Source organism: Bombus fervidus, chromosome 9 (genome assembly GCF_041682495.2).
Source record: "Bombus fervidus isolate BK054 chromosome 9, iyBomFerv1, whole genome shotgun sequence".
Taxonomy (NCBI): Eukaryota; Metazoa; Arthropoda; class Insecta; order Hymenoptera; family Apidae; genus Bombus; species Bombus fervidus.
The window spans coordinates 13332158-13354870 of record NC_091525.1 but is presented as its reverse complement, the minus strand read 5'-3'; the positions used below and the strand labels follow the sequence as shown (position 1 = coordinate 13354870).

The 22713-nt window shown below is 43.4% G+C and overlaps 1 protein-coding gene and 1 long non-coding RNA gene across 4 annotated transcripts in view; one reads left to right on the top strand and one right to left on the bottom strand.

The window, feature by feature from the left end:
* Positions 1–22713, top strand: part of LOC139991046 (uncharacterized) — a 139890-nt gene that overhangs the window by 79203 nt on the left and 37974 nt on the right. The window lies entirely within an intron of this gene.
* Dhc93ab (Dynein heavy chain at 93AB) lies at positions 32–21517 on the bottom strand. Its single transcript, XM_072010714.1, has 37 exons — positions 21280–21517; positions 20970–21202; positions 20449–20714; positions 19857–20263; positions 19209–19636; positions 18465–18706; positions 18127–18394; positions 17248–17791; positions 16650–16967; positions 16031–16385; positions 15428–15699; positions 14986–15366; positions 14651–14799; positions 14337–14366; positions 13651–13896; positions 12826–13357; positions 11855–12419; positions 10827–11343; positions 8483–10359; positions 8008–8369; positions 7448–7924; positions 6937–7201; positions 6483–6832; positions 6159–6421; positions 5566–5862; positions 5333–5502; positions 4872–5175; positions 4337–4806; positions 3375–3929; positions 2821–3121; positions 2464–2745; positions 1990–2291; positions 1762–1889; positions 1483–1697; positions 1068–1424; positions 830–996; positions 32–583 (listed from the first exon to the last, which is right to left on the bottom strand). The coding sequence occupies exons 1-37, from the start codon at positions 21515–21517 to the stop codon at positions 286–288; spliced, it is 13431 nt and encodes a 4476-aa protein (XP_071866815.1). The 3' UTR covers positions 32–285.

Genomic DNA, 22713 nt, shown 5'->3' with positions numbered 1-22713 from the left:
TCGTCTTACGGTTTATTAACTCTCGGCCGATTAGCCCATCCCGTGATATCCCGTTTCGTTCGATGGGTCCTTCGAGATTCACGCTCGAATTATTCTCTTCTTTCTCCGCCGCAATTGCCCGACCTGGTATTTATGGGAATCAGTGATCGAATCGTTGTTTGGGGTTTCCTTTAACGCGCCCCTACTGACATCTTCTACTAAAATCTACATCGTAAATTTTATTCGCCCTCTCCTGTTTTAATTATTTATTCGTAGAAACTCTTGTCGTCGGTATCTCACAAGCGTTCAAGTTTGAAGCAACAACGCTACACCTGCCAACGTCCACTTTGCAGCCTTATCTTTTGTCTTCAAATTGAAAGTCCACACGTAAGTAGGTCCTCGAGTTCTCGTTTTATAAACAGGACACTCGTACATATTCCTCAAGTCTTGTTTATCTTGTGTAATCGCCCTTACGTTGATCACCGGCATCACAGGAAACAGTTCTTTCGGTTTCGAATCGACTAGAATGCCGGACTGCACGTCCCATCGTGCTCCCTCCATAAATATCCCATGAATATATGCACCGTCTCTGGGAGCTGCCCTGGTATATAAAAAAAGACAACAGTCAATGTTGTCCCTTCGAAAGGGTGGTAAAATGACGAAGAACTCGAAATAAGCAACTTTAAACGCATAATTGTCCGTGCAACGATCTCGTTCAGTTCCCGTTCCTTTCTTCTTTAGTCGTTTTTTACGAAGAACGGTTAAATAATTTAACGTATTAAAAAATTGTGCCTTGAAACGATCAGATCGACTAACTTAATTCGATGATAATTCTAAATTCCAAACAAATAAGACGAAATTCACGCACGTGAATTCCTCCTTGTTCTTCTTCGTCACGTCGCATTGCAAGCACATTTTATCGAGCGGAAGTTCCTGTCTCCTAGCTGTCGATTGCATGATGGCCGTGAGCAACGACTGAGGATTGAAGAATCCGGCCAACCAGACCGATGGTGGCAACTGGAACGATAATTCACTCGTAATAACGATAACTTAAAAGGATAACTGATACGTTAATTTTCCTATCTTACGACAAAGTCAGTGGACCACGTTTCCAATTCTCTGATCCGCAGTAACAGGTCGACGAACCAAGCTGCCAGTCCTAATAAAGATGGATAAGCCCTTTGAGCCCAAACAGGTGGCACTTGGTCGAGGAACAACGCGTTCTCCAAGTCCTCCATATCTGAAGTGATCGTTAGTTCTCCCTTCAGGCCTAAATCCAGTTCGCGCAACGACCGTTTTATTTCCGTGGTTAGATGATTCATTCGTTCGCACTCTTGGAATGCTACGATCACGTACGGAGTCCTTTCTTCCACTTTGCCCATTATTTCGGCCATGTTGAACTCCTCTGGAAGTTTCTCCATTATTTCGTCCAGTATTTGCTTCACCTTTCAACACAGCGAAGTTATCGTCCGATGGTTAATATGGAACGGATTAAACGACTACCTTTTCTTCCCTGGTCACTGTTTGTCCTCCAGAGTTACCCGCGTCCCTCGGTTGCATCTCAAAGACGGTTTTAAAGAGATTCTCTGCAGTCATCGTTAAGAAACCTATTTCTGCATTCGGGTGTAAACCGTACAAATAGGGTGATTCCGCTGGCATCGCTTCGTCGATGTAGGCATGGTAACCGGCTAAATCTGTATTTGGTGGCGCTGGGAATCCTTTGCAATATTTAATAAATAAAATATGATAAAAATGTTCGAACTCTAACGGGAATCTTGTTACCTGGCGCTAAGTGCAATTCTCCGTCGACCAATTCGGGTTGCATTAATTCCTCGAGATAGGAGACACACAGTCTTCTGTCCCAGTCGTCGGTTATATGCCCGCCGTACATAATTTCGCCGAAGAGATACCTTTACGAACGTGCACGAGTGCGTTGTGAAAAGAACGTGACAAACGACCGGTTAGAATTGCTCGATCTGCTGAAAAATAACGAAAGAAATCGAGACGAACCTCAAATCCTCCCAAGGCACCTTCGACGTAGCTTCCAAGTAATTGTACAACACGCTAACGCTGATGTGAAGATCGCCTACGTTGAAGGGATAGATTTTATTCCAGCCCTGTGGGCCGAATTTCCGGCGCTCCGCGACCACCGCGTGGAAGTAACAGAGGGAAAATAGAATGGCCTTGAACTCTGCCTCTTTGCTGCACATCTCCAACGTCTCTTGGGTGAAATTGTCCAGAGCTTTGTGCAGATTCGCCTGCATCCCCGTGGGTGGTTCGTTCGTAATCTTAATGGACGACTCGAGGATCCCCTAATTAATCTTTCATTAACCTCTTAGTATTCTACAGCATCGAATTGCATATCTTTGTGTCTCTAGCTGAAAACTCGGTGAACTTTCAGCTTTTTGTACGCTCTGGAATTTTATTTCCTACGATCTTATATTCGTACTCGAGGACACAACGATATTAAGCATAAAATATTACTTGAGGAATGATGTGCCCTGCCGGTGTACTAGCTGGTTCCGCGCTCATGAACACCCTGTAGTTCTCGTGCGAGCCCTCTGCGGCCATTTCTAATTTCTTTTCCAACAATGGCAGCCATTTTTTCACCAAATGAATATTCTGCAAAATCACCCAATGGCCGTTCTTCGCGGCCACGTCCATAGCTTCTTCTGCAACGGATTCCTGTCCCTGACCCAGCGACACGTTGTGGAAATTTTGATTATCCAACGTGTAACCCAAGCGACGACCCAGGTCCTCTACATCCTGATTAAATGAAAATTCATAGGTTTGTCAGATAAAAGGTGAATGCTTTTATTCATTGCGGAAATGTTCCTTTACCTTCAAAGGATTCACGCCAGGAGAAAGGATAAAGAAGATGGGCGTAGAAGGACTAGTTTCTTCGTAAGATTTTGCGAACTCGACGGTTCTACCCTCGATATACCTTGGACCAAGCTTCTCTTCGATGAATGCCGCGATTGCGTAGGTCATTCTATCGGGTCGCAGTGCCCTGAGCATGCACAGACGCTGAATAGTCGTTTTGTTCTTCCATTCCTGCGGGAATTTCTCTCGTTCCGGACATTCGCATTCCACCAACTTTTTCCATCTCTTTGCCGAACTTTCTATGTCTCTGTCCAAATTGCTGCGCAAAGGAAACATCGCCGTACGCAACCAGTAACGATATTTCCGCGCTATCGTATTACTTTATTACAAAATAAAAATAAAAATAAAGCTATAACGCTACCAATCAAATGGAACTAAATCGCTAACATTGCTCGTTCAAGAGTTGAAATTTCTGATTAAATCTAAATTCTTCAAATTTTTACTCGCATCATTACGATTTTTAACCTGTTACGGACGATTTAAGATAAAAGAGTACGTGAAATTTCGATTACCGAAATTCTTCTCTACTAGCGAGACTCCTAATTCCACCCCAGCTGATATTGGAAAGGAAATCAACGGGGGATGTAACGTGCGGCGTGATGGGGAACCGTAAAAGGAAGTCCAACTCTGCTGCAGTCACCTCGTTTCTAGCGAGTAGTATCTGAAACGCCATCTGCGACGCGAAGATCAGTTTGTCGCACTCGAACAACCCTCTGCTGGTATACATGAACACGGAATAGGTGATGCACTCGATCAGATTCTTCACTCTCGCGGACACGTCTGGGGCGGGATCGGCCTTCGAGATGGCTTTTTGAAACACCACGCTGAAAGCTTTCAAGGAAAATTGATAGATTGGATTGATGGTGTTCAGATCGTTCAGAATGAAGTAGAGGAGAGAAGCTCTGGCTGCCGCTGGTCGATACAATTCTCTCGCGGCGTCGATCTCACGGCTTGTGCCGCGGGCTTCCGTCACCTTCGACTCGATTTCTGCCGCGGTCCTCTTCGTCGTCTCCAGATTCTCCACCAGCGACGTGTCCTCTAAAACGTTGCTGCCCGCTGAAGACAATCTGTCCACGAAATTGTTATTTTATCGTTCAAATCGAATTGTATTTCCATCGCTGTAAATCCTTTGAAATTCGCTCAGAAACAAGACGATAGAACAAGAGGATAGATGGGCTAACTATAGAGTTCGAGTTCCCAACCTGTGTACCATTTTCTATAAGAAGATTAGAACAGGGGAATAGACGATAATGTTTCCTTTTTAATCGTAAAATGACAGTGAAACGAAGCAATCGATAAAAATATACTTATCGCGTTTTTATCGGTAATCTTGGTATATAATTACATAGAAGGGAGGGTTTCGGGTTATCTGGCTAAGACGAAAGGGAGCGGTGACTGAGAAAAGGTTGGGAAACACTGACGCTGAGAGTAAAGGAAATGGAAATTGTTGTGAAAGGTCGAACGAGCAACGTACCTCGATAAAAGGGAATCTTCCAAACTGTTGAGCGTAATCTTGAAATCGTTCTGCTGTCTGGTGAGCTCAGCCTTCAGCTCCTCGAGATCCGGTCGCTCGGCTTTCACTACCTCCGCTAGTAATTGATCCTCGAGACCGTCCCTCGTTACCGTGAAATTAATTAGAGTAGTTTGAGCCTGCATCTCGGGCTTGTAATGGGGATTAGCCAGCTTCGTGTGCAATAATAATCTGAACAGCGGATTGTATTCGACCTCCTTGTCGCCGATCTTAATCGCCCGACCCTTCTTAATCAAGTTTCTGCCTAACAGTGGATCCAACACCGGATCGACCGTTTCGCCGATGTTCTCGACGAGCACGGTCGACCCGGTTGCTAGACATTGCTCGATGACATCCAAGTAACCCTTCTGCCCGAGCCTAATGACACGAAGTTCCTCCCCGTATTTCTGCTTGATCCATTTAATTCCCTGCAGCTAAGGAAAAATAATGATGGAGATCCGAGTGACGTTAGGCGACCTCGTGACAGATAGACCTATACCTGAGGGTCGATCATTAAGGGCCATCGATCGGAACTCGTCAGAATAGTTGCGTTTTCCGTCGACATCCTATCGTTCGGAAGTCCTTCGTTGTTCCACTTGGCTATCTGTGTGTCGTTCGTCAGTAACGACAGAGGGTCCAGCCCCTCCGTGATTGGAACCGTCGGTTCTACGTTACGTAAAAACGGTAGCCATTGCTTGTGTAGCAGATCCTGGCGAAATTGTTTCGTGAAACATCCCACGTAAGATATGAACGATGTCACCAGGAGAACGTCACCGGGTAGGGTGGACGTTTGTTGCATGAAACTTTAGAATTTTTTCTTTAAAGGATCTGTACAATCGCGTTCGTAAGTGTTAAGATTAGATCTACAGAAGATTAGATACACTCTTTGGGTATTACCAAGCGCTTGAAACTTTTAGAATTTGTTAAATTAGCCGTATATGGCTATAAATTTGGACGTACTTGGCTACGGAATCCGCCCATCGTATATTTTCCGACGCCAAACCACCGACCAGCCTGTTAGCCAGAGCAATCGTAGCGTTGGTCGCGTCCGCCTCTTGTTGACACTTGAGCTTCTCGGACGTTGCCTGCTCGAAGTCCGCCGTCAGCTTCGCCAATTGCTCTTCCAACGACTGTTCCAGAAACAGCACTCTAACTAAACTTGTTCGGAATCACGTTTAACAGAGTTTACGTACAACAACTTTGCGTTTGATCACGCTTAACTTCTCCTGAGCAGCGGCCAAATCTGCGTTCGCCTGTGCCAACGCTTTCCTCTTTGGCTCCACGTCGCAGAACACCTCGTAAAACTTGATAATGTTGATCACCCAGGCACAGAGACCCGCAGCTGCCGCTGATTTCGATCTCACGAATTCTGGCTCGAATTCGGAGTCTTTCAGATACGGTTGAATCGCCTTGATTACTTCCGGATGTATATTTTCTTTGTCGTAGTTGATTAGCGAGTCCAAGAACGTGTCGACCTTCGCCATCATGATCTGAAGAAACAACGCGGATGAAATAATCTCACGCAGATTGATACAATTCGCTAAAACTCGCGGTGACTTTTTTCCTTCGGTGATTTTCTCGCGTGTTTCTGAACTTCTCTCGAAACGTTAAATTAGCTCGGACGGTAAGTTTTCAAAGGGATATAGAAAAATAATAAAGAAAAAGACAGCGGTGATGGTGAAATCTTTTGAGAAATCTTGATACCATAGTCCGTTCTATGCGTTTCTAACTATCCAGCTTTGGTGTAGGGTCGAGCACGGACTAGCGATGACCTTGTTCCAAGTACCTTGGCAGCCTTCCAGCTCCTGTCCTTGGGTATTTTGCCAGCTGGAGCCAAGAGAACCATCACAGCGGCAGTTACGTTCGTTACAGCACCTGGTGGCGAACCAAACGACTTCAATTCCGTCAGATTCGCCTTGTTCAGTGTATTCAGAGCCTCTTGGGCAGCCAAGAGAGCCGGTTCTGCCTTCATCAAGTCCACTTCGCAGTCCCTCTGTTTCTTCGATACCTCTTCAGCTATTATAGCAACCTTCGACTCTTCCTCGTCCGCTATACGAAACACGAAACGTGAAATACAAGCAAAAAGCACTGGTTTACCTAAAGGATTTACCTATAGCTTTCTCCTTTTGTACTTTGTCCGTCTCGATACCAACAATGGCGATCAGAGCATCGGCTGCGTCGTTCTTCTGCTGCAATTCTACCTCTTGCATCGCCAGTTTCTCTTTCAATTTATCCACCTGTACCGCAGTCGAACGAAGCTTTTCCAAACCGTTCTCCAGCCTAGCTACTCGACCACGAAGCTCGCAAGCCTTCGTTTTCAACAATCTAGTGTACAAACTGATCTGCTCGAGGAAAGACTTTGGCGTGGTATAGTTGTATCGGCGTTCGCTGGCCAAATAATGTCTGCTGGCTGCGTTGACGGTCGTGTGAGCGTGGGCCATAAATTTCGCCGCAGCCTCCCTGCATCGAAAGCATCAGTATATTTATTGCTCGGCATCCTCTCCGCTATTGAAGGCGCGTACCACGCATTTTAGGGGCGTCCCGATCGATATTCTCCGCTCTACCTGTAATTTTCCGGAAGTTCGTCCAACTCCTGCAGAAACCTCTTCGACACAGACATCAAAGCTTCTTGCGGCCATTCGTGGAACCAGTTTATCGCCGTGCAATTTATTATGGCCGGGAATTTCCTCGAGCGAATCCTTAAAGTGGATCCGACAGGGGAGAAGCAGAGAACTATCCGAAGCTGGCGGCGCACCCGGTCGATGAAGAACTTCCAACAATTCTCGCGGGTATCTAACATACCAGCGCCCTTCACCTCGTTACGAACTCCTGCGACCGAGTATTTCCATCGTCGAAAAATACTTTAGCGAATTAAATCGTACGAATTTGATAATCCTTATTGTAAAAAGACAAAAGTAAACGAATGACTTAGGCATCGCGTGTTTCAAATAGAAATCGATTTGGAGTGGTTTCGAGAGAAAAAGAGAAAAAAAGAACGAGTTGAATCACAGGGATTTTGAAGTTGACGATCCTTGTTCCGAAAGAAAAGACAAACAACCTGAAATATTCATCGACCTGCTATTATGTTCTCCACTTCGTCCTCGGCAAAGAGATCTGGAACCTCGCCAGAAGCAAGCATGTCGTTGATCAGCACGAGGAATTGTTCGTTCGCCACTTGAGCGTCGGTCATCAAAAACACGATGCCCAGATTCTTCAAACCAGACTTGTTATACAGAACGGCGAGCTCCAATTTCAGATCGACGATTCCATAACCCTTCTTCAACTGAATTTGGAATACCTCCAGCGAGCTTATGAAAGCAGCCAATCGTGACAAGCTTTGTTTGCCAGAACCTCCCACACCGACGAGGAGAGCGCTGCCTCGAGGCGACTCCAGGATCCTGTTTATCCGGCACACGTGCATCATAGCGTCCTCGAACAGCACCAGATTCATAGCAGCAACCAGATCGTTGTAGCTGACCATTGCTTCCGATAGCAATCGATGCAGATTCGCCCACTCCTTTACCGGCATGTACTTTGGCTCTCCGACTCCACCTTGCGATATAACAAATTTATTCAACTTTTTCTTTCTCGTCGCGTGTTTGAGATCCAAGAAATATTTGCAAGCATCCGCGCACCTGCAAAATGACAGTAGATATTAGGCTTCTCCAAAATGGCACCCTCGTCAATTTCCTCCACGTTCTTCTTCAAAATATCCAATTGTAGTTTAGAAAAGCTCTCTATGTCCTTTTCGTCTGTAAGCTTATCTCCGTAAACGCGATGCGTCTCGTGCAGCCATAATCTGATTAAGTCTATAGAAGACTGTAGACACTCGTTCCCACTGAATAATAATCCTTGAAAGCAGTTCGACAAGTCACGAAGATTGAAGATATAATGGAATTTCACTGCTGTTGGGAGGAACATTTGAGCGCAACGATGATGCAGCTGAATCGACGCTTGAACAATGCTGTTACACATTTCGACCACAGAAATGGGAAACCTGCGAAATGCGTTAATTATCATACAACGATCGAACAACGAAGATGTCGAACTTAGGTGTTTCATTTTGTTGTACTGCTTCGCTTCATACGATAATTTATTTTCGAAGCTTACCTGTGTTCCATGTTGGACAAATGCTGCTTCAAGATAGACGAATAAATAGTCGTCAACGAATCGCTGTTAGGAAAACTGACCGCAAACACGGAAAAATGCCTCTGCAGTCTAGGATTGACGGTGAACGATCCAGCCGTAGGATTCATACAGCTAACGTATTGACAGTTGTGAATATCTTTCAGAGTTAGCTTCGTTCTATCGTACCAGTGACCGTAATCCAAATGCTGACGGATCAAAGTATGCGGTTGGACAGTTCCATAAGCGTCAACTTCTGGCATATTCAGATCATCGATGAAATACACCAAAGTTTTATTCCCAGGTGGGCCGTAATTTCTACCAGCTTTCTTCTCCAGAGACTTCTCCAGAATCTTCTGCAGCATCTCCGAAGAAGTGTAAAAATTAAAGGGTACATTGGATACTGTGTAATTTTCAGGTAACTGTAAAAGTTTCTCTGCCACGAGAACAGTCTTCCCGCAACCAGCTGTCCCAACTAACATCACTGGATGTTTCTCGGCCATTAATAAATCTAAAAAGTATCTAATTCGAATAGACTCGGCAGTGTAAACCAAAACAGCTTGCAGAGGTATTTCAGGGTCCAATTCGAACTTTGGCAAACGCTGAGACCACGGAACGAAGTCCTTTGTCTCAGAGTCTATGTAATAATCAAAAACGGTGCCTTGCGAGGGAAACTTAATCTGTTTAAATTCGTTTATCCACCACTTACTGAATTCCACGCGATAATCTATCGTTTGATCTTGGAACATCGAGGAACCAAAAGCCCAAACGGCAGCGAAAACAAAGTACAGTTCGTAATGTTCCTTCAAAAAATCAACGGAGGTTAGTTCCGGCTTGAGAAGACAGTGAAGAAGATGACATAGCATCTGTACGTGCGCCATATCTGCGATCGGTGTTATCTTTTTGAATCTTGTTCTTAATGTTTCCAAGCAAGCAGGGATGTACTTGTCAAATAACATAACCAGGTTGGATTTTTCAATCGGCGACGTTCTTTTCTCCACCCAGCTCGTGACGTAGGGATTCCAGCCTAGATCCTGAGGATTGATATACAAAATCCCTGCTCTGGATACGGTAGCTGGAGTAGCAGTTCTCAAATTAGAGATCTCAAAGAGCAGCCTCATCACAGGAGTCAAAGCTATTCTCTCGTTACTAGCTAAAGTCAGAACCTTGTTATCGTCCATGACAGTGTTCAATGATTCGATCCACATGGGATCGATATCGCCATCTAAAACTATCCACTTAGGATTCTCTCCGCCTAAGTTAGCCTGCTCTCTCATAATAACCGAGAACAAGCCATCCTTCCATTCTCTGGTAGCTGGATTAATTATTCCAAACAATTCGTCATTCGTTACAGCTTTCGGATTCAAATCGTTGTACACAGGCTTTCTCTTCATGTTCTGATACGTTCTAAACAACGACTTCCAAACTTGAGTCTTTCCGGATCCTGCAGTTCCCACGATGAAAACCGAGTGTCGTACTTCTAATAGTTCCTCCAGTTGAACGACTTTGAGGATGAAGCCGTCTTCTGGTTGCAGCATCAAATCAGCTGCTGCCTGTTTAACCATCTTCTCGAATTCCACGTCGCGTTTTCTGGGAACGTCCAAGGCGGGGAACAGGTCGGCTATCAAACCCATAAACACAGGCAAGTCGTCGGAAACTACTTTGGGAATGTTGAAGTCTCGAAGAGCTCTCATGAGCACTTGTTCCTCCGGTCTGCCGGGGTCTCCTCTCTTCAGACTTCCGGCGACCACGAGGACCGACTTTATCGCGCGCAATCCCCAGTCATAATGGTCCTGCTTTGATAACAGCTCCTTGCATAGAGTATACAGCGTAATGAACTTTCTCGCTAGAATTCTCGCATCCTGCAATTTTGAGAACCCTGTTTCGTATGTTTTTGATATTATAGAAAGATTAGAGAATGACCGGTGAGACGATAGAGGGGCAGGGGAAGCATATGCAGAGTTGGAAAGATAAAAATTTTGAAATTCTCCCTCGTGTAAGAAATATCTTCCAAGAGACCTTTTCAAGATCTTTAAAAAGTAACGTAGAAAAACTATTATAATTAGAGCTTCGTTACTTTTGAAGCAGACGACGTAAATATACCTGTACACGTGTATTCGAATAAATTTTGTTAATGGCTGCGATACTAGTATTTATTTTTGTTTCTGTAACATGGAAATGTTGCATAAAATCGTATTTTCGTAGGAATCACACGAATCAAAATACACGTGAAATAATACAAAAGATGCATAAATCATAGTATAGGCGTAGCTTTGATACACGCGTACACGAATTTGTTTAATATAATATACGAAACCATGATCCCTACCTGGAATCCCTCTGCCACTAACATAATCTCGCAGATGAGTTCAAAATCGGGAACTACCATGGCACATGGTCGAAATAAGGCTTTTAAATTTTCCGGTAACTCTGTTCGTCCTGCGTAACCTGGATTCATCGTGATGAATATACCGACCGTTGGTTCGAGGCTGATTATTTCTCCCATGAAGTTGAATTTCTCTTTCTTATCTCGAATGGCGTCCTGAATCGATTTCACTTGGACAGCTACTACGGAGAGTACTTCGACCGTGATTCGGTTGAACTCGTCGAAACAACCCCAGGCGCCAGTTTGGGCTAATCCTTTATAGATGTTACCACAGGATTTGTAGTCCATCTGCTCGGAACAGTTGAACACGTAGACCATTATGCCGAGAGCTCTGCCTAGATCTTTGGTGGTTTCGGTTTTTCCAGTGCCCGCTGGGCCTGCTGGCCCGCCACCCATTATTAAATGAAGAGATTGGGTCAGGGTTATGTAACATCTATCCGTCAACGGTGTTATGACCAATCTGCATAGGAAAGACATGATTTAGTGGGAATTGGGAAACTTTTAAGGAATCCTGGAAAACTGTTTCGACTGTTGAGAAGCCACGTCGATCTGCTCCGTAAATTGAAAAGTATGGATACTAATCGTGCATTTATGTATCTAATTAAAAGATTAAAAAAGAAACGCGGAGACGATCAAGTCGGGCTTCTCAGGCTCCGTTGTTTTTTCTTTTTTTTTTTTTTTTAATCATTTATGATACTTATCATAGCGTTTATGGGAAAATATTAGCCTATTGACTGAATCGATCTTTGACAAGACGCTTCTATGCTTACTCGATTAAAAACGAATTAGAGAAAAATCGATTTTATCCAAGGAATTAAAAATTCAAACGACGAGTAAAATATGAAGCGTATAAGGAACAGTAACGAGCAATATTTTAACGCAAGTGTCAATGAACCAGCCGCTAGATTCCATAATTCCTACTGCGAAAATTAACAGAGATGCAAAGGAGAGGAGACGAAGAACCATCGGACCTGGGAGTATTTCCCAAGTATTCGTGAGAGTATTTAAACTGCGCGTCGCAAATATTAGCAAAGCAATCCTTCTCCTTTTCGTCCCAACGATGGCGAAGTTGACTCTGCCATTGGAACGCCTGCGACGTCTCCACCTTGGACTGCACTAGCTTCGCCACCACGTCTCGAGAATGTACATCGATAGTGCAGATCGTCATCACCTTTTGTCTCTCCTGTTTCGTTAGCTCTCCGATCAATAGCGTGATCAGTGTACTCAATTGAGAGATCTGTTTCTTTAGATAGTCTTTCAGAGAATTATCGTAACCCTCTTCCAGTCTGGCGAACGCGATGTTCACCTCTGTCGTCCACCAAATTTGCGTTCCACAGAGAGAAACTTGAGCCGGATAGTCGAACAGCCATTGTTCTCGGGACTTCTCCTCGTACGTTATCACAGCCTCGCTGAAATAGTATCTTATTGTGACTCTCATCGCTTGTTGCAAACGATTTAACCATGCCTCTACTGCGCCCTCGCAGCTCATCTCGCAGTTTGCGAATTCCACGTACTCTCCATCTTTCGCGAACATACCTTGAAACAGGAGTATTTCATTGCATAAGACGTATGAAGAATTAAACGTTTTGGCGTAGTGTATTTTAATTTGTCGCGGCTCCCAGGGCGAAATATATAATAGTCGCGTGACAGTTCATGCGTTCGAAAGATACGAGACTTCTACACAGCACGAACTAATAAAGGTTTGTTGTTATAAAAATATTTGGTCGCGACATTCTTTGAGACAAGAAGCTTCGCGGCTATTATATGTTCTATGATAATAATATCTCCCAACATATAGATCTATGAAGGATCGAAAGTGGATTTGAATAAACATGTACTTAAAGTCTCTTTACAATTTATAGTATAATTTATATCACGGTAAGTTTCTCAGACGAAGAATCTCCGAAAAATCAACTTTTATTCCTTGCAGAGATCGACTTACCCAATACGCGTTTTGGCGAGCCAGCAGCCGCGTCATCGAATTTCAATCGAGCCATGGAGTCGAATAGTTTTGTCAGATGCTTGGCCACGATCTCCGGCTGATTTCCATTCGACAAAATATCCAACAGATCGCTGGACGAAACGAAGTAGAATCTCGGGAACGCGAGACGCTTCGTTTCCAAATATTCTGCCAAGGCTTTCTCGCAGAGAACCAATTCCTTTTGGAGGATATCGAGAGAAGACACCAGGCCTTCTCTGTTCGTTGCTTGCACGACGTTTGGCGTCTTCGCTAGTTCCTCCGTCATTTGCTTGAATTCCTTGTCGATTCGATCGAACCTCTCGGCATCCACTGGCAATTGTCTTCTTATATCTTCCGAGGAGGTGAAGATGCTCTCGAGGTGCATCCAGGTTCGTTGCACCTCGAACCAGATTGTAGTAACTTGATCGGCGATGCTCAGCTTTCGTTGCCAGCTGGAGACTTCTTCTAGGAAGTGAGCGATGAACTTCGAAGTGATAAGGTTTTGTAGCTGAACCTATGAAAAGCAAACAAAGTGCCCCTAATCGAGTCGATTTTCTCCAAAATCGATCGCACTGTGCCTCGAGTCGCTATAATATCTCTCGTCGTCGAATCGCTCGTGTCTCTTTAAATTTTCACCAAGTACGATTTCCGCTGGTTTGGTCTATGTAAAACGAATCACATTGTGCAAATCTAACTGACGAGTGCGATAAAAATCAGTTCTGTAATTTGTTCAAAAATCACTAAATTTCTGCCGTTCTTGCAACATTCGTGCTCGAGTGCGTAACAAGCGATCCGTGTAGAAAGTACCTGGTTCTCTTCCAACGTTTCGATCAATTCCTCGCTGGCTCTTATTAGGGTGGCGCCAGTTCTAGCGTGAATTTCTTTCTCGAATTCCATTTTCGACCAGGTGGCGTTCAATTCTCTCATGTACTTTTCCATAGACATTTCTTTCACCGCTTTGTCCACGATGTTCTTCACTTCTTCCTCGCACTCGTGAAGATTTAGCTCCAGAAGATCGGCCAACGTGGTAGACTCGTCCATAACGAATCGTACCTAAGCGCATTCGTCTTTACTGGCTATGTCTCTAAGTATGTAGCATTTATAACTATGAATATCGTGTATCATTATGAATCATGTATGGTTTAAAATTATATATTATCGCGAACGTATTTGAGATTTATGCAATGTGAGCATCGACGAACAATCTGAAGAAATCAAACGTAAAGCCAGGTGTACGAAGAATTAAACGTTTCGGATGCAAAATCAATTTATTCGATGAAATATATACAGCGACTGGTACATAGAACGAACGAAAAACGATGATAAAAATATAGTACAAATTATTCGATCACATACATACGTGATACGTGCACTGATGAGTAACTAATAATGCATTTTTTGATTAATCGTGACGGTGATTTGAATATTCGTGCTTAAAAATTTCGGAAATAATTATTTAGAGAACAAAGTGCCAGTATTTACAGTGGACTTACGGTCATTTCTGGAGTCATGTCGCCCAGTTTCTGCAACACCGATAGCGTATATACAGCGGTGCAACTAACTCTAAATATCTTTGTGAACTTTTATAAAAATATGCTGATCTGAATTCTTATGTACAACTATCTTTCGTATAAAATTCATCAAAAACTTTTCCATGTACAATGATACAAAAAATTCTTACAAGAATATATATATGTACAGTCTTTCATAAAAATTGGATATCTGTAAAACGTAATATAAAAAGTATCTAAATAATTTTCAATCCTTTTCGTAAACCTATTCTTCGTTTCTTAACCTCCGCCGATACCTTGGTGCTATTCATTAATTGCCTCCAATGTCTTTCCCTTATAGCTGGATTCTGGAGTTCTGCCACGGCTCTCAAGGACGTCAACATATTCTTCACGGTTGCCTCCAACGATACGAAAGTGTCCCACGATCTCATTTCCTTGTCCAGGGCTAATTCATTGCAATTAGTATATTAAAAACACGTTTGGAAATAGCTTGCTCGTTTTAGTAACAAACGACACGGATTTCTAATATTTTTTCTTTTTTTTTTCATATTTTGCTCAAACACGAGATATGTTTTAACGTGATAAAAATGCGACTGAAAGAACGCGATAGAGTTAATATCGTGTCACCAACCTCGTATCTCCTTGGAAAATTTCTTGCACTCGATGTCCATGTTCTCTACGTCGATTTTCCTCCAAGGCGTAGTCTTCCATCCTTCTATACAGCTTCTAACGATATTCACGTAGTCCCATAGTTGCTTCAACATCTTCAACTCTCTTCTACATTGCTTCAACACTTTCAATTCAGGCACCATAACTTCGAACAACGATGCAGACTCTTGGATGTCTTTCATTTGACGTTCCAGCATCAGAATCTCCTTGTGTCCTTCGTCTAGCAGTTCGTAAGGATTCGAACAATCGTGTTTGAAGAAACTGTAGCGCCGAAAAGCTTCGCGATAGTGAGTTATGGTCGTGTCGAACGCGGAGATTCGTCCTCGTATTCTGGACACTTCGCCTGTTTTATTTCGTAGAAAATTAGCAGCTGTCCTAATATCTACGAATGTAGATGTATGTACCTGCTTGCAGGGGTGCCACTTGCTGTTTAACCATAAGCGCCAGTTTCTTCGTATTGGACCATTGCTCGGGCAGTTCTTGAAGCAGAACGTTTACTTCCTCTGGGATATCCTGATCGTAAAATTTCAACAATTCGATCGTCTCTTCCAAAGGCTGGAACATTTCATCCGTAGTCGGTTGCCTTTCTTTCACTTGCAAGAGATAACCCATCACGCTAACGAGTCCGACGTAGTCACCTGGTTGTATCGGTTGAAGCAAACCCTCGTCTGCTCGTCTATGAATAAAATATACATTGAAGAATCCATCGAAAAGCGGCCCCTTCCTTTTTCCTTATATTGGCTTATATTGGGTAGCCATTTTTACTCTTTCGGGAAATTTCTCAATTTTAGAAAAATACGAAAGCCACAGACGTTCCTTCTACGTGCGATCTAAGGAAAGAGATCCGATCTATAGAGACGAATCAAAGTAGCCAAGTACGCGAGTAGCCCGAGATTATCGAACGTGCAACGAATATCGCGATTGCCGGCATAGCTATCGATCTACGAACAGTTGAAATCGTTCTTCGTTTGCTCGTATAAAGAATGGTAACTGGTAAGAGAAAACACCTTATAAACGATCCCAAATCCGAGAGGCTGCTGGTAACGCGATCGACCAGATGTCTCTTGAACATGCTGGACCATTTGCAGACCATGTTCAGCACCGACTGTCTGAAGGGTCTGAGGTTTACCCTGAACCAGCCACAAAACACTTTCGATGGTTCCATTTCCTCGATCTCGAGATAGAGGCCCTCGTAAAGGTCGATTTGCTCGCGGAATTGCTCCATTTTCGGCGGTGACCGTGTCGGCCCCTTGGGATCCTGCACGGCCACCATCTCCATTTCCTCCATCGTCAATTGTCGGCTATACTCGAGAAACTGTTGCATCACCATGTCTCTATCGTCTAACCAGAGATAGGCGTATCCTGATAAAATAAGACGACTAAGAACGAGGGTGGATCATAGAGTAGACCAAACGTAGAAACATTCTCCGATGTTCGTTGATTCTATTATAATTCGTAGGCAGTAGATTTTTATACGTTTGCGGAATGTTTGAAAATGTACAACGCGTATTGCTATTAGTAAATTATTGTTATTAGTTATTAGCCTGCATTTTGCTATATTTTATGTATTTTTTCCACATTACGCGAATTCTATGCATTTAGATTAGTATCACGTGATATTTATACCTTCGAAGTTGCTGCAAAATTCGGTAGCTTCCTCCACCGCGGTCGAAACGTTATTCATAATTTCATTTTTCATCCCCTTTATATCCGGATCTTCCTCTAGTTCTTTGCTGTATCCTACTGCATCTCTTTTTAATCGTGGCACCAGTGCAGCCATCCCTATGATATCGTTCAAAAGTGTCAAGATTAATTGATCCAGTCCATCCGGATCGTCAGGTTCCAACGAAGGCACGTAATAGAGATCCGGTTCCCTGAGTTCCAACTTCGCTTCTAACAGCGGCTCGGTTTCTTCGTTGGAATCCATATTGTCTACCAAATAGCCTGGTACGATTAAAAGAGAAAAGGAAATCTTACATGGACGGTTAACAGAATCAGAAGCAACGTACTTAAATAGAATCGTAACGATACAGAAGAAACGGTTATAAAAAATCTGTACGTAAAAGTTTATTTAGCTCTAGAAATCGCAGACCATTGATTCGCCGATTGTCATTAATCGACTAAAACGGGAAATTTGAAGAGATTTCATAATTTGAGAATTTAAAGAAACCACGACGAAAGCCCGAAACAATAATTGTACGAAAAATTTCGAGAGCCCATTCACCTAACGAACAGCCTACAGCCCTTCGAAGGGACTCCATCACGATCCTGTCGATGTAATCTACGTATTTTTGCCACGGTTCCTCCATTTCGTCGGAAACTTGAAAAAGCAGCCTGTTCTCTTCCAACAACGAATGAATCTGTTCGGCGGCCCTCTCGACCTCGCCGTAACGTCTTGATACTTTTTCTGGCCGCTCATCGAACGACAATAAAGCGTCCTTACGACGATCCTTCCTCTCGATGAGAGGCGTCCTCGTCCAGGCGTCCAGCACCGCTTTGATCTTCTCGGCGTTCGTCTGGGTCGATTTGATTCGCTTCCACAGCCCCTCCACGAGTTCACCCAATTCCACGATGTACTCCAGAACGCCGTCCGACTTCCAGCATAATTCTGTTTCTCCTCGAGACACCAACGAATCGATCCTAGTTATCTCCTTCTCGATCAGCTGCAACTCCACTCGCCTGGTCGTCTTGCACACGTTGTTGTACGAACACACCGTGGCTGCTAGCAGCGTGCGGAACTTTCGGAACGTTTCTACGTTTTCCGACACCTACATATCGAAGACTATTAACCACCTTGACTTGTCACACTTATTGGCGAATTTTATTCGTAGTATTATCAATTAATCGCACGGTTTTTTCCTAACAGTTTCTCTTATCTATACATTGACAGCGAAAAGAGCTGAACGACAAAATTACTGAAAAAAGGTTTATTCAGCTCTTTCGAATGTTCTTTAGTTTTTTCAAATAGCAATTTTATTACGCCACGTTACACAGCGCTACCGTAACAATGTCATTTTGCAGTTAAATTAGATTTTGCCTAAATACTTTGCTGTGGTGGTATACGTATAGGGATACATAGGAGAAACGTCAAGTGGATAGATACCTTTATTGCCTCTTCGGGAATGTCTGATCGAGACATTTGCTTCAGATAGTTCACTTCCTTTAAAACACACAAAAGCTGGGGATCAAAGTTGAGCAGTAACGTGGAATCCTTCTCGCGATAGAGAATATTGCGATTCAGTCCAATATCGACTGCGTCAGGTACGGTTCGTGCCCATTCCGTGAACAATTCGGTCTCTTTATCCTTAAAGATCTGGATAAGCCTTTCATAACGTTTTTCTATATTCTGACCCTCTTCGCTGTTCACTATTCTACGATCGGTATAATTATTTTGTAATTAAATTGTTCTAGGAAATATAAATCTCTATTTAAACGACTTACGGATGTTGAATAGCTTTGAAAGATTGAACGGGAAGATCGATGCGTTGTCTGAGCATGGTGATAAATGTCAAGGCCGCGGCTAAAGGTGGAAGATTAATTAGAGCGCCTCTGGTGCCACGATTAAACAGAACTTCGACTACAGTCAGCTCGACGTTCAATAGATCCAAAATTCTGTTGTAGCGATTTGCGAACTGTTTGCTTATCATTGGTCTGTCTAGCACCGTTCCAACGATATTTATCAACTGAAACGAAAAACTTGTAAGAATTTTAGTTGTTAAAATTATCGTATAAAAATGAGTTTTTCTTTGTTATAAAATATATTTGTTTTTGTTGAAATACAACGATATTTCACGCATAGGCGCAAATATTCTTACACGGGCATTTGAACATGACACTTACACAGGTCATACTCGTTACTGTATAGAGAGTGGGGTTCAAAATATTTAAGGGATCATGGATCACTACCTACGTCTAGTCTGAGAGTAACCAGCCAACGATCAACAATCTCTATACGTTGTTAATTATATCACCGAATATTATTTCAACATAAACATCGTGTCTTCCACAGAAGTTATGCGTTTGTCGCGTCTAGAAACTGAGGAAATCTCGAAGATCGTTATTTTTGGAGTTTGTTTTATTACACTGTCAAAGCAGATCGATAGAAGAATCGTAGTTTTTTGAAAAATGACCCGTTTCCTCGCCACTTATCCTACCACACTTGTTCGAGGCTACCAGATACGGTACCTTGAAAACGCTCTCGAGGTTGCCGCAATCGTCGAAAGCCTGGCAAAGAATGGCCGCCAATTTACAATCGAGATCGGTGATGGACTCGTTGAACTTGGCACAGTCTACGGCGAAAGATTCGTCGTCTGGCTCGAGCGCGTCGTTTGCCCGCACCGTGAAAGAAACGAACAGCTGCTGGAACTCTTTGTACACGTTGACGATCCTGGTGCTGAGGGATCGGCCGAGGATGCCACCGATTTCTATCTTTTCCAGCTTCGAAAATTCCATCACGGTGTTGAATAGCCACTCGATGTCGCTCAGTCGTTTCAAGAAAGCATCCAGGCGAGCGAAAACGGCGCTGGAATTGAAGGTCCACGGTGGCGCATCGGGTTTCATCGCTGGCATGTCTTTCCTAAGTTCGAATTGTCGTTTGAACTCTTCCAAGATGCCTGCAAGAAAGAGCCTGTGATGCTTTCGATCTACCAAGTCTTCGAAAGAGACGAAACAAAGACTGAAAATTTTATTCCAGCAGTGTCAATGCTGGAAACATTTTAATTAGGAACAACGTGTTAGAAGTAAAATTAAAAAAGGCTTAAAAGTTGAAGAAATGGAATGGCGATAGAAAGATAGTGCTCGAACGATGAGAACGATCTTTCGATCGATTCTAACCTCGAGATATCTGCACACGCTGTAAAGCCTCGTCGACGTCGCTCTGGAAAATGGAGGTCGGGTCGAGGAATCGACGAGCCTCCTGTATCAACAGGTTGGAAATCTGTCGAAACATGATGATCACCTTAGTGGAGCTCTGATAGTAGCTAGATTTCGACCAGGCTAATCCGACCGAGTGTATCAACGTGGCCATTAGCGGCTTAGCCTCGGAGAAGTCGACCTCTTCGACCGCTTTGAAACACTTGGCCAATGGAGATAGATACAGAGATATCTCTTTCGCCTCTGCCATCGAGGATACCACGTTATCGAAAAGGGTGCGAAAGCAGGGGAAATAGGCGCTGTCTGTCGTTTCCAAAATGCTCGCCATTTTCTTCACGCGATCCTCTTGCAATTGATCGTAGATATATCTGAAAAACGATCCTTCTTCTATGATAATTAACCTTTGGATACTGTAATTTGTTAGACTTGGACAATATTATTACCCTACCGCTCAGGTTTCCTACATTTTTCGTGTCTGATAGAAAAAATACCTATTTTCAACTTTTTTATCATAAATAAATAGATGCCGGGACGGATACTCGGTATCCTCTACCTTAAATTAGCTAGTCTCGTGGACCAATATTCAAGCTCGACATAGGGAGTGGGATTTTGACCATTCTCGAAAGCAGCGCCAGATTCCTGAGTGACAACGTCGTTCACCAAGTAGGCCCACTTTATCACGACACCCTCGATGGCGCTCTTCAAATACAGATCGACGGCTTGGGGGCCTTCTGTTCGCACCAGCTTCTCCACTTCCGTTGCCCTCTCCATTCCGGCTGGCATTGGAAGCACCGTTCTGCCGTTCACCTGGCCTTTCACCTGTATTTCGACGGAAAACGTTCGTACAATTTCGTACTGCCAACACCATCGTTGAATCTACCATTTCGAATCTAAATATACGGGATGTCCCTTGTTCTTTCTTCTCGGTTTTCTCCAAAATCAAACGAAAACAAATAAATCTTATCGATATTCTACACGCTCCCGAATCTCTGACCTTTAAATCGGGGACACTCTGTATAAACTGAGAACACGCGTATGAAAATTAAATCTTTACGGAAGAGAAGGAAAGTTTACTTGATACAGAGTACCGCGAAGAGAATGAACGTGTCTACAGATGTCCTGAATCGCGACGTCAGGCAAATCCTTGTGATTCTCTGCTTTGCTCAACAGCGGCGCGAATAAATTGTCCACCAAAGTAGCTAATTGATCGACGACTCGAGACGACAGATCTCCTAATATCAGCGACGATGAACAAACGTCTTTCTCCTTGGATAACGGCGCCTGTTCTATCTTCACGGCGTAAATACCTGAATAGCGATGGAGAACAATTTTCAAGATTTTGCTTTAGGCGGATATTTTGGAAAGTTTTCGTTATCGTACTCACCTTTGGTTCTCTGGCATGGTATAGGGAACGAGGTTGAAGCCACCAATTGCGCGTTCGGTGTCAAAGCTACGAAAAGCGCAGCTGGCAGAGGATTATCAACAAAATCCAGCACAGCGTTTCTGTATTCCTCCGTGAGGAGTAACCTGGCCCACTTCTCCGGCTTCAGTTTCAGCGACTTCTGCACGAAACCACCGATGTACTCCAAACGAAAATCCGCTGGTCCATCGGGAGTAGCCATTTCTACTTATACAAATTCCACATAAGTTATTTAGATTCTCAGTTTATACGTTTAGATTCGGGATTTTAGATCTCGACGTAAGATATTATTTTGATATTTATCGCATTTATTATTTTCTCTATCGACATACTTGGGTCGAAAGTTTTGGATCCGATTGGGACTCGGCTGTAGATTCTAAATCTTGACGTAAGATGTTACTTTTTTATTTGTTAGTTCGCTTCTTCACCGTCGAGAAATTAATTTATCAAAGACGTTAAATCGTACGAAACGTGAGAATTTGAAAGAAACGTCGGCTTAACTTTTCAACGACAGGATTTCCTCTTCAAAGAACTACGCTAGGATTCTCGTGACGCGACCAAGCAAGCGTAACACAATGCTGGCGTATCTCAAAGGATGGAAAATATGTAAAAGGCTGACGTGACCACGAAAGGGGGAGTGGTGACGCGGGGTAAAAATGCCAATCGTTTGGTGGCCGTCGTGCAAGCAGGTCAAGAGACCAGGCACCGACTGAACCCAACGGAACTACATTCTGGCATTGGAGGCTCGTGTCTTTTAGACGACCCTATGCCTTCGTTGCCTACCCATTGTCACGGGACGCACGGAATATTCTCGAGAACGACTGACATCGCACGCGATACCGCCTTTCGCGTACTGGCAGGTACCATTTTACTCTTTCCTACTCGCTGGGGACGTTAGTCAGAGTTTCGCGTCCACGGATTACGTTCGTTGTAAACTTTCGATCGAGCACTTTGTCGCGAGATCGTTTCACTTTTCGACGTGGTTTACTGTGAAGAATACGCAGGTGATAAAATACGACAAATAGCTTTTTTTAGTATGTCGACGATCAATGATACTCATCGGGGATGTTGGAGCTCCTCGTCCACGGATGAATCGACCGAACGTTTCCTTGTGTGACGTAATACAGTTTAGAAGAATTTTTCCAGCGATTGTGGTATTTAATTATCGTTTGAAGATTTAGTATTTTTCTTGTGAATTCCGTTTCTTCCAAGTTTTCGAAATTACCTCTAGCTTTTTGTACGTTGACTCGATTCTTTTATCAAACGTTTTATATTTGTTTCCGACGTTGATAGGTTGACGAGCATGTGTAAAATTATGGACAAAAGTGATAAATGCGATTCATTGGAAGAAGAATCTACGTACAACCTGTTCTTCGATCGAACAAGCGGATTGTGAGC